The 12,430-nt window shown below is 41.8% G+C and overlaps 1 protein-coding gene across 1 annotated transcript in view; it reads right to left on the bottom strand.

Annotated features, from left to right (window-relative positions):
- si:ch211-236l14.4 (SITS-binding protein) overlaps positions 1-10,970 on the bottom strand; it is an 84,256-nt gene extending 73,286 nt beyond the window's left edge. Inside the window, exon 1 of the mRNA XM_029668859.2 lies at positions 9,940-10,970. Within this exon, the coding sequence (XP_029524719.1) occupies positions 9,940-10,410 (471 nt within the window). The 5' untranslated portion in view covers positions 10,411-10,970. The remainder of the gene's footprint in view (positions 1-9,939) is intronic.
- Between the last annotated feature and the right edge of the window lie 1,460 nt (positions 10,971-12,430).

Below are 12,430 nucleotides of genomic sequence, written 5' to 3'. Positions count from 1 at the left end.
AAAATACTGTGAAACATTTTACAGCTGATGAAACTAACACTGTAAAAGTGTGAACAAATGTGATCAGTGTTATGTCCTTTGGATGATAGACCATTCTTGATACGGGAAATTGCTGAGCGTGAAAACCACAGCAGCATTGTAGTTCTTGACACACTCAAACTGGTGCGCCTGGCACCTACTACCATACCCCGTTCAAAGGCATTTAAATATGTTGTCTTGTCAATTCACCCTCTGGATACCACACATACACAATCCATGTCTCAAGGCTTAAAAGTTCTTCATTAACCTGTTTCCTCCCCTTCATCTACACTGATTGAAGTGGATTTAACAGCTGACATCAATAAGGGATCATAGCTTTCACCTGCAATCACCTGGTCAGTCTTTGTCATGGAAAGAGCAGGTGTTCCTAATGTTAAGTACACTCAGTGTATATAATCAGCATGTTTTGAATGGGTGGGGTTTCGGCTTCTAAAATAGATAATAAACCAATAACAAAGAGAGAAAAAGTTGTTGCTAAAAAGCTATTTATGATTATTTTTTTACCTTTTGAATGTAAAACTATTACAGTAATCTACTTCATTCTTACACAGAAATGACTTAAAATGTATATAAAAATGGCTGCATTGGGCCTTTAAGCCTTAAATGGTTGAACATTTTGCCATTTCTTTTTGGTCTGTTTTGCCCTGTAGTCTCTGCCATTTTGGAAGCCTTTGTTAAGGCCTCTAGTAGTGCAAGTAATATAAAACACCAAATATTCATAAACGCATTACCTAGCAGCCAACCTGCTTACACCAATCCTATGTAATTACAGTAAAATATTGTGAAATACAAACCCCTCCCCTCAATGAATTTCATTCATTCATTTATCCATTCATTCACTCATTCATTATGATTACAGTAGCATTTAATTTTTTACAGTATAATACATGCAATTGTTTGGTATCGTACGGTGTGTAATTACACAGTACTTGCTTTGATAATGTATTTAGATTACAGTAGATTTACTGCAATATAAAATGCAGTAACTTACTTGCCACTTTTCTTCCTGTAAGTTACTGTCAAATTCATGGCATCCTCTTTACAGTGTAACTGGCAAAATATTGCACTTCACATACTCATTATATACTCTAATCCAATTGTGATAAGTACTGTAGTGCTGTAAGCGACTGTGTTTTGTAATTTTTGAGCATCAAAATTAGGTTAAATTAAAAATATATATATAGCTGATCAATATTCCACTTATAGTAAAGTTGGTGAATTATATGGAATAATAATGGCATGTGACATTGAAAAATGACAGGCCTACAATATTACATAACGTTTCCTTCAAATGTGCAGAGAACATGGTCTGCTGGCCGGCAATATGATTCCACATGAATTCAAATGTGGCACTTGAATCTATCTCCACTTCACTGCTTTACTGTAGCCTAAAGAAGAAAATATGTCCACGTAAACCCCATCACGCCACATTTGTAGTCTTTCACCCTAGCCTCTATGATGTTCATTCTGCTTTTCCTCCAAAGTATTTTCCGTTCCGTGCCAGGAATTTATACAAGTGCCAGGCGGTCACCTGAGACACGTGTGACAGTTACTTTCTTTACTATCAAAGGAGGAGAGACAAACTTATCACACAAGTCAGAGTTATACTTAAGTGAAAAAAGCTTTAGTTTATTAATAAGGGAGCAGATCAAGACAACACACACATATAAAGTGAATCGATTGAGTGCTCTAGATGAGTGTTCTAACAACCCCTTATTCTGTTGCATAAAACAACCATTTGATGCAATAACAGCATTATAACATAATCTTGTAATTTCTCTCACACACGTGATAGGATTTGGGACATCTTTTAGGATATGAAGCCACTGGAATCCCCAAATGACACGGGACAACAGACTTATGCCAGGGAATGTACCAATACAAGGATTAAACTTTCAAAACATCCGAATTGTTAAGCGTTTAATCAGTAGGCAGAAAGAGGGATAGAAGGAAAGTAATTCTGTGGTCTTAGAACCCAGTGCCATGACGAAGCAGACTGGACGTTCAAGATCCTGCTTCCCTTCCACAGCCATGTCTGTGCATCGTACGTGCACTGGACATCTGATTAAAATGTTCTCAAGTTCAACCAAATAATATAAATGTCTAGTATAAATGTGACCAACTGGCTCAAATTGGTCTTATGTAGCAACATTTGAAATGGTGTTTTTTACATTGGATAAAAAAAGAGAAATGGTATATCATACAATGCATTTTTTTTAGGAACAATGGGAAAGTAACTCTGCTTTGAAAGTTGATAAACTTGTAAATTCACTTTTGAGAAAATGGCCTTTGAAAGTTTTGGTACCTAGTGAAGAGCTCTTCTTTGTCTACAACCATTCAGCATCATTCACACCCTCTTAAGCTTTAGCCCCACCCATCTCGTTTCGCTGTCGGAGCGTTCGGAACGCAGACTTGACGCTCTGGCCGATGATTTGTTTACCTCTGGATAACATGAAAACAGCCTAACCAGCTCTGCTGGCAACAATTGATTACGCTTTTTTTGCCGACGTTTACTGACACTGGCCATATTCAATGGATGTTACGCATTCATAAATTCATCAGTTTTTAGGGGCGTCTGGCATACTCAGAATGAATTTTCAAACTAACCTGAAATGGTTTGTTGCATAGTGGAGTCTTTTGTTAAGACATGTAGCTAGCTAGCTAGCTAGGTAAACAATGAACCTAGCTAGGTAAATAAAGTGTAAGATCATACACATCACGTAGCGTTAGCTAGCGTGCCAGCCAGCTAACGTTAGCTAGTTAAACAACAATGAACATAGAGCCAAATAATGTTGTTACTACCCTGCATGAATCAGATGGAAGATAACCAACTAGATTCAATGTTAGTTAGCTAACATTAGGCTAACAAGTAAAGCAAATGGCTCTGAGAAACAAATAATAACATCATATACGTAATGTTAGCTAGCGAGCCAGCCAGGCAGCTAGCTAACATTAGGCTCTAACTAGCCAAGCAAATGGCTCTGGGATACGAATAATAATATCATACACGTAATGTTAGCTAGCGAGCCAGCCAGCTAACATCAGCTAGATGGCTAACAGTACAATTTAGCTTGAAATGAAACCACTTTCTGTCAAAATTAGAAATGTGTAATATCTGAAAATGTAGCTAGCGAGACTATCTTACCTGTATACAGTGGGGCAAAAAAGTATTTAGTCAGCCACCAATTGTGCAAGTTCTCCCACTTAAAAAGATGAGAGAGGCCTGTAATTTTCATCATAGGTACACTTCAACTATGACAGACAAAATGAGAAAAAAAATCCAGAAAATCACATTGTAGGATTTTTAATGAATTTATTTGGAAATTGTGGTGGAAAATAAGTATTTGGTCAATAACAAAAGTTTATCTCAATACTTTGTTATATACCCTTTGTTGGCAATGACAGAGATCAAACGTTTTCTGTAAGTCTTCACAAGGTTTTCACACACTGTTGCTGGTAGTTTGGCCCATAGTTTGGCCCACTCTAGATCTCCTCTAGAGTAGTGACCCGCGACATGCTGAAACAAGTCACAAATGAAACTGTTTCCAGGGTATATTTTAACAATCAATTAACTAATGTGTCAGTCCCCCAAAACTTCTACAAACAATAGGCTACAAACAGTAGGCCTAGTGCACACAATCCAAAAAGCTTCAGTTATTTATGAAAAATAGGCACAATATTAAAGTATAGAGGAGACTGGGGTTATTTGTCTCAGGAGTTGGTTGTCACAGTGCTAATTACTCCCAATCAAAATGGCACTGTGTGTTATTTTTTAAGGTTCGAATATGTGAACTCTTTGAAAGAACACATCCACCTGGTTAATTTATGTCAGCATGATATAAATGTTTTTCATACACTCCCATTCAAAAGTTTGGGGTCACTTAGAAATGTCCTTGTTATCCATGAAAACATACATGAAATGAGTTGCAAAATGAATAGGAAATATAGTCAAGACGTTGACAATGTTATAAATAATGATTTTTAATTGAAATAATAATTGTGCCCTTTGCTTTCATCAAAGATTCCTCCATTTGCAGCAATTACAGCCTTGCAGATCTTTGGCATTCTAGTTGTCAATTTGTTGAGGGAATCTGAAGAGATTTCACCCCATGCTTCCTGAAGCACCTCCCACAAGTTGGATTGGCTTGATGGGCACTTCTTACATACCATAAGGTCAAGCTGCTCCCACAACAGCTCAATAGGGTTGAGATCCGGTGACTGTGCGGGCCACTCCATTATAGACACAATACCAGCTGACTGCTTCTTCCCTAAATAGTTCTTGCATAGTTTGGAGCTGTGCTTTGGGTAATTGTCCTGTTGTAGGAGGAAATTGGCTCTAATTAAGCGCCGGCCACAGGGTATGGCATGGCGTTGCAAAATTGAGTGATAGCCTTCCTTCTTCAAGATCCCTTTTACCCTGTACAAATCTCCCACTTTCCCACCACCAAAGCACCCCCAGACCATCACATTCCCTCCACCATGCTTCACAGATTGTGTCAAGCACCCCTTCAGCATTTTTTCATTTTTTTTCTGCGTCTCATGAATGTTGTTCTTTCTTCTTGTAATCCGAACACCTCAAACTTAGATTTGTCTTAGATTTGTCTTTTTTCCAATCTTCCTTGGTCCAGGCACTGTGTTATTTTTCCTATCTTAATCTTTTCTTTTTATTGGCCAGTCTGAGATATGGCTTTTTCTGTGCAAATCTGCCTATAAGTCCAGCATCCCGGAGTCGGCTCTTCACTGTTGACGTTGAGACTGGTGTTTTGCAGGTACTACTTAATGAAGCTGCCAGTTGAGGACTTGTGAGGCATCTGTTTCTCAAACTAGACACTCTAATGTACTTGTCCTCTTGCTCAGTTGTGCACCGGGGCGTCACACTCATCTTTCTATTCTGGTTAGAGACAGTTTGCGCTGTTCTGTGAAGGGAGTAGTACACAGTGTTGTACGAGATCTTCAGTTTCTTGGCAATTTCTCACACGGGATAGCCTTCATTTCTCAAAACAAGAATAGACTTACGAGTTTCAGAAGAAAGTCCTTTGTTTCGGGCCATTTTGAGCCTGTAATCGAACCCACAAATGCTGATGCTCCAGATACTCAACTAGTCTAAAGAAGGACAGTTTTATTGCTTCTTTAACTAGTACAACAGTTTCAGCTGTGCTAACATAATTGCAAAATAGTTTTCTAATGATCAATTAGTATTTTAAAATGATAAACATCGATTAGCTAACACGTGCCATTGGAACACAGGAGTGATGGTTGCTGATAATGGGCCTTTGTACGCCTATGTAGATATTCCATTAAAAATCATCCGTGTCCAGCTACAATAGTCATTTACAACAATATCCATGTCTACACTGTATTTCTGATCAATTTGATTATATTTTAATGGACAAAAACAACAAAATTAGACACAAACTTTTGAACAGTAGCGTAGGTGACAGTGAAAGAAAATGTGGGTATCAAATCAAATCCAATTGTATTTGTCACATGCGCCGAATACAACAGGTGTAGACCTTACAGTGAAATGCTTACTTACAAGCCCTTAACCAACCATGCTTTAAGTTAAGAAAAACATTTAAATAAGTATTAAGTAAAAAATAGAAAATCAAAGTAACAAATGATTAAACAGCAGCAGTAAAATAACAAGCGAGGCAATATACCAGGGGTACCGGTAGAGTCAATGTGGAGGCAATATACCAGGGGTACCGGTAGAGTCAATGTGGAGGCAATATACCAGGGGTACCGGTAGAGTCAATGTGGAGGCAATATACCAATGTGGAGGCAATATACCAGTCCAATATACCAGGTAGGTAATTGGGGTAATATATACATGTAGGTAGAGGTAAATTGACTATGCATAAATAATAAACAGAGCGTAAAAGAGGGGGGGGGGGGGACAGTGCAAACAGTCGGGGTAGCCCTTTGAGTAGCTGTTCAGGAGTCTTATGGCTTGGGGGTAGAAGCTGTTAAGAAGCCTTTTGGACCTCGACTTGGTGTCCGGTACCGCTTGCCGTGCGGAAGCAGAGAGAACAGTCTATGACTAGGGTGGCTGGAGTCTTTGACAATTTTATGGCCTTCCTCTGACACTGCCTAATATATAGGTCCTAGATGGCAGGAAGCTTGGCCCCAGTGATGTACTGGGTCGTACGCACTACCCTCTGTAGTGCCTTGCGGTCGGAGGCCGAGCAGTTGCCATTCCAGGCAGTGATGCTCTCGATGGTGCAGCTGTAGATGGTGCAGCTGTAGCCATGAACAATTATGTTCGTTGAAAAGAGGAAAGGGAGAGATATATTTCAAACCTATTTCTGAGTTCCTAGGTCAAGTCATGTGGTAACTAGCATCTTAATTAGCATTGGGTGGGTGGTTGTCATAATCAACTCCATTATAAAAACAAATTGGTGTTGATTGTGGGCAATTCTATGGTAACATAATGATGGTAACTGCAATGGCTCTCGTCCTCCTCTTCTGAGGAGGAGTAGTGAGAAGGATCGGAGGACCAATTTGCAGTGTGGTAAGTGTTCATGATGTAATATTTAATGAATCAAACTGAACACTGAAATACAAAAAACAATAAAGTGAATGAACGAAAACCGAAACAGTCCTGTCTGGCGACATACACAAAGACAGAAAACAAACACCCACGAAACACAGGTGGAAAAAGGCTACCGAAGTATGATTCTCAATCAGAGACAACTAACGACACCTGCCTCTGATTGAGAACCATACTAGGCGGAACACAGAAACCAACATAGAGAAGCAAAAATAGACTGCCCACCCCAACTCACGCCCTGACCATACTAAAACAAAGACAAAACAAAGGAACTAAGGTCAGAACGTGACAGTACCCCCCCCAAAGGTGCGGCCGCAAAACCTGAACCTATAGGGGAGGGTCTGGGTGGGCGTCTGTCCACGGTGGCGGCTCTGGCGCGGGACGTAGACCCCACTTCACCATAGTTTTCTCCGCCTCTTTATCCGCCTCTGTGGCCTCTTCAAAACGGCGACCCTCGCCGCCGACCTCGGACTGGGGACCCAAGCCATGGGTCCCGAATGGATGGGAGATTCCGGCAGCGCCGGACGGACGGGAGATTCCGGCAGCGCCGGACAGGCGGGAGACTCCGGCAGCGCCGGACAGGAGGGAGCACCTGTAGGGAGGAGACAGAGAGACAGCCTGGTGGGTGGGGCTTCCACAGGGCCCACCAGGCTGGGGAGACCAACAGGAGGCCTGGTGCATGGAGGAGGCACTGGATGGACCGGGCTGTGGGGGAGCACTGGAGCTCTGGTGCGCAGCCTTGGCACCACTCCTCCAGGCTGGATGCCCACTTTAGCCCGGACCCTCCTGAGTGCAGGCACAGGTTGAACCGGGCTGTGGGTAAGCACTGGAGCTCTGGTGCATACCACTCGCACCTCTCCCTTCGGCTCAATACCCACATTCTCCCGGCACGGGCGGCGCGCAGGCATAGAACGCACTGCACCCTCCCAGCGCCTTGGAGACACAGCACGTAGCGCCGGCGCAGGATACCATGGACCAAAACGGCGTACTGGAGACCAAACACGCTGGGCTGGCACAACACGCCCTGGCTGGATGCCTACTCTCGCATGGCACTTGCGAGGGGCTGGCCTATAGCCCACCGGGCTATGAGCGCGTACTGGCGACACAGTGCGTTTGACTGCATAATACGGTGCCTGACCAGTACTGCGCTTCTTCCGATAAGCACGAGGAGTGGGCTCAGGTTTCCAACCTGACTCGCCCCCCCCACCCCCTCCCCCCCAAAAAATGGGGGGCTGCCTCTTGTGCCTGTCGCGCTGCCGTGCTGCCTCCTCATATCGCCGCCGCTCAGCTTTCGCTGCCTCCAGCTCTGCCTTGGGGCGGCAATATTCCCCAGCCTGTGCCCAGGGTCCCTTGCCGTCAAGTATCTCCTCCCATGTCCAGGAGTCCGGAGATCGCTGCTGCCCGATACCACGCTGCTTGGTCCTTGGTTGGTGGGTGTTTTTGTAACTGCTCTCGTCCTCCTCTTCTGAGGAGGAGTAGCGAGAAGGATCGGAGGACCAATTTGCAGTGTGGTAAGTGTTCATGATGTAATATTTAATGAATCAAACTGAACACTGAAATACAAAAAACAATAAAGTGAACGAACGAAAACCGAAACAGTCCTGTCTGGCGACATACACAAAGACAGAAAATAATCACCCACGAAACACAGGTGGAAAAAGGCTACCTAAGTATGATTCTCAATCAGAGACAACTAACGACACCTGCCTCTGATTGAGAACCATACTAGGCCGAACACAGAAACCAACATAGAAAAACAAACATAGACTGCCCATCCCAACTCACGCCCTGACCATACTAAAACAAAGACAAAACAAAAGAACTAAGGTCAGAACGTGACAGTAACAGAATGACATCATTGGTCCCTGATCTGTACAATACAGAAATGCATAATAATGAATGGTAAAAATGTAGAATCTTCATGGTAAAAATGTAGAATTGTCCTTTGTATGCGTGGTTATTATTCTATATACTGGCTATTATTCTAATGAGCTTCACCTCCAAACAAGACCAAAATTGGTTTAGCCCGGACTGGACCAAATCTGTACCAATCATAGACATCTATGTTTCACAGGGTTGGACATCACAGAACAGCACAGTAGAGAACAGTACAGCACAGTTTAGTACAGTACAAAAGAGTACAGTACAGTATAGTACAATACAGTAAATTATACTGTACTCTACGCTAGTGTGCTCAAATGTACTGTACTGTACTGAACTCTATTCTATTGTACTGAACTCTAGTCTACTGTACTGTATTGTACTGAACTATACTCTACTGTTTTCTAAGACCCCACTTCCATATGTTGTTTTACCAGAAATCATTAGGATGACAACATACCAAAAACATTAATATTTAAATTAAAATATCCTTGGAATGTTGTCCTAACATTCCCTAAAATGTAACAACCACAAAATAACATTCCCCGAACCCAAACGTTCTCATTAGGTTTCCAGGTAATGTAATAGCACAATATACCAGTAATGTTTTTTGGACCGGGTTATTATTATTAACATACTGCTGCAACAAAATGTGAGAACAACATTCTGGGAACATTCTTGCAACATCAGGAAAATGTTTTTTGACAGTTTTTGTGTTATTAGAACATTTGCCACAACCTAACGAATGTTCTGGGAACTTTCACAGAACCAATTTTGGTTTGCTGGGCATATTGTTCAGGGACATTACAATAAATCCTAAAATCTTTTTTGCTAGTACTATAGAGAGCTCACTTCCTTGCCTCCCTCTCACACACATATTTTTTAGAACAAAAATATGACAGCACTCTTAAATTGACATTCACACGCACAAATTTACTCAATATGTCATGTTATTATCAAGGGATAAAATGCGGAATGTTGTTAGGAATATTGTTAAATCATATGCTATATGCTATATTGCTTAATTTCCTGTTACAAAAGGAATAAGCTTCTAGCAAACATTGTGACAACCAACCCCACAATGGGGCTGGTTGTCACAAGTGGACAGAGGGTTTGATGGCTTATAACTAACTCCATGTTGGAATAAGATATGCAGGATAAAACGGGACCCCATTTCAACCAAATACCTTGGTCTTTCTCATAATATTGAAAAGACTCTTGTAAAATATACAGGTGCTGACAAATACACACAAGAATAAAAAGTGTGACAACCATCATAAAAGCCACTTATGTATGTAAATTGATTGATTTGGAAACGACCATTTTGGAAAATATATCCTGATGGGTTTATGTGAATAAAACGCCTCTGAATAGTCTGATATCTGTCTGACAGGCTGAACCGGTTGTGTGTATGCCACACACTCAGAGAGAGAGAGAGATAGAGAGAGAGAGAGAAACTGTTCCCGTACCTTCAGCTCCACATGACAGTGCACCGGCGACCATGTCATGCTATAACACTCCGTCTCCGTCGCCTCATTCACCTCCAAAGAGATTTTAACGTCCGCCACCGAATCCCATGTGTAGCAGAACTCCGTCTTATTGAGCCAGCACAGGTTCCTGACAAACGGCACTTCAATATCGGGGTTCCCCACGTTGCCCACGTCAATCTCCACGTAGGTCTTGTCTTCTGTCAGTGTCTGTATGACCAGAGAGTGAGTCCGTCTCTCCCAGATAAGCCCGCTATAACTCCCCTTTAGGATCCAGTTCTTGTTAGGCTGATCCACCACTTGCCAGTATATGATCCCAATGGTCATGACGAAAAAGACTGCCACCCCGAGACAGGCAATAGCTCCCTTCCAAGTTTCGTTCATCTCCTTCAATCCCGTATCCCATGTTACCTCAGGGATGGGGCTAGGGTTCCTATTTCGAGCATGAGGCATGTTTGTTTTTGAAATGATCAAGAATCAAATTTAAAAAATGAAGAAAAAATCTCTGCAAGTGGTTGTTGAAAAGCTTGGGTGCCTCATCATCATGTCATGTAGGTTTCAAAGTGGCTGAACGTTTGTTAGTCTACTTTTGAACAATCTCCAACACGCGGTGTTACCGCAGTTTTTGCGCAATTATGCCAGCTAGAGACAACTGGTCAAAGTGTCATGTGAGTGAAAACGGTAAAAAAAAAATCCCGAAGGCTGGAAAAACGAATCAGAGAAAAATTGACTTACCACATGCTGCCGCGGTTTAAAAGTGTTCCTTTTTAATGACATTGAACGCTGTGCTGTGAGTGAGCAGCATTAACTCGGGTTTGGCAGCAATGCCTAGCTCCTTAGACTCCGACTTGCTTGCCCTGCGGTTTTTGCCCGGGTCTGACGTAACGCCAGGCTGTTTCTTCAGAAAGGTAGAGTAGAGAAGATATAGTGATAAGGGAACCGGTAGACGCGAGGAGCTTGGCTTGACAGGCAGTCCCAGAGCAGCCGGTTGGGGCGAGCAGGCCATTGGCGGTGGGGAGTGACCGGTGCTCGCTCCCCTTGCATGCGCTCCAACTGGCAGGCTCGCCATTGCACGTTTTTACAACACTGCGCTTAAGTTAATATCAGCCGAATAAATATTAATTTGGAGAGGGGTAAAATGGTGTAGCTTAACAATTTTTGGAACTCAATGTCTTTAGGTTACAATTGACTTGACTTTCTATGGAGTAGGCCTAGGCCTATAGTGGGCAAAACATCAACAAGTAGGTTACATTTGGCCAGTTGCAATTAAATTTGACCTTAAAAGCCGATATTCACAGAAAGCTATCTGGATGCAATTTATGTTGCTTGCAATAAAGTTGCATCTGGGTTGGGTCAGTGTCTCAACCTCCAAAAATTGCCTGCAATTTAATTGAATTGCATCACAAGAAATATAAATCAATCATAGAGCAATAGCCTAATGGTCACTTTTTGTAGGCACTAACCCTGCCATGGCTCGTTGGTCAAAGCCTATTGGGAAATGAATGGGTTTTTCTGTAGGGTTTTTGGATAAAAGCTGAAAATAAGGTATGTGATTAAAACTGGTGTAGGAGATCTTATACATTTTGTTCTATGACAATCTTCTTCAGCTAACATAACCTTTTGTGAATTTTGAAGCATTTATGTAATCAAAACAAGCATAAAGGCTTCATAATTCATATAGGTCATGTTAACTGACTGATATTATATCATAGAATAAAATGTGTAAGATGTACTAAGTCTGTGTTAACCTCAGACCTTATTTTTGGCATTTATCATAAAACCCCATTCTTTTCCCACTTATGTCCCCCATACAGTATGAATGGCTGAACGAACCATTTCCGTTTTTTAGGACCACAAGCTGGTCAGCTCTATACCATTCTGTTAGGAACCCATTTGTCATGTCAACACAACTGTTACTGCTGCTTCAAACCACAACAAAATTATTCAAATTCTAGACCCCATGGTTAGTCAAGGATTATGTACATGGTCTAGCTGTCGATAAATGTAATTTTAAAAGTGAACCCAGACTTTTCTCGTTCCAGTTTCAACTGAAATTGTCCAACGTGAACTGCGCTAGCTAGATATCTAGCTTAGCTCATCACTAGCCTGGTTAGCTAGCTAGCTTGGTAAAACATGGTTGAAAACAGGCAACCTTTTGGCAAGATCGATGCTTTTACAATTACCAAATGTTTGGATAAAAAAATTATACATGAAATTGTAATAACACATGGAACTCTTTATGCCTTGGAAGAAGTGGCTCTTTATAAACTGTGTGATTTATTACTGAACCGGAGCATGGCGTAACAGACAGGCAGTCACAGCTTCACTAACAACGTGTGTCTTGGGTGTGTCACAATTAGGTGGTGAGCCATAGCAAGCTATCTGCTTTAGTTTGGGAGATGATTGATCTCTGTTGAGGGAGAAGCTGGTTTTTACATGACTGGTTTTCAAAATGCGTTTTTTGACAGAAATA

This window comes from Oncorhynchus nerka, linkage group LG9a (genome assembly GCF_034236695.1).
Source record: "Oncorhynchus nerka isolate Pitt River linkage group LG9a, Oner_Uvic_2.0, whole genome shotgun sequence".
NCBI lineage: Eukaryota > Metazoa > Chordata > Actinopteri > Salmoniformes > Salmonidae > Oncorhynchus > Oncorhynchus nerka.
This window is presented reverse-complemented; position numbering and strand designations above follow the sequence as displayed.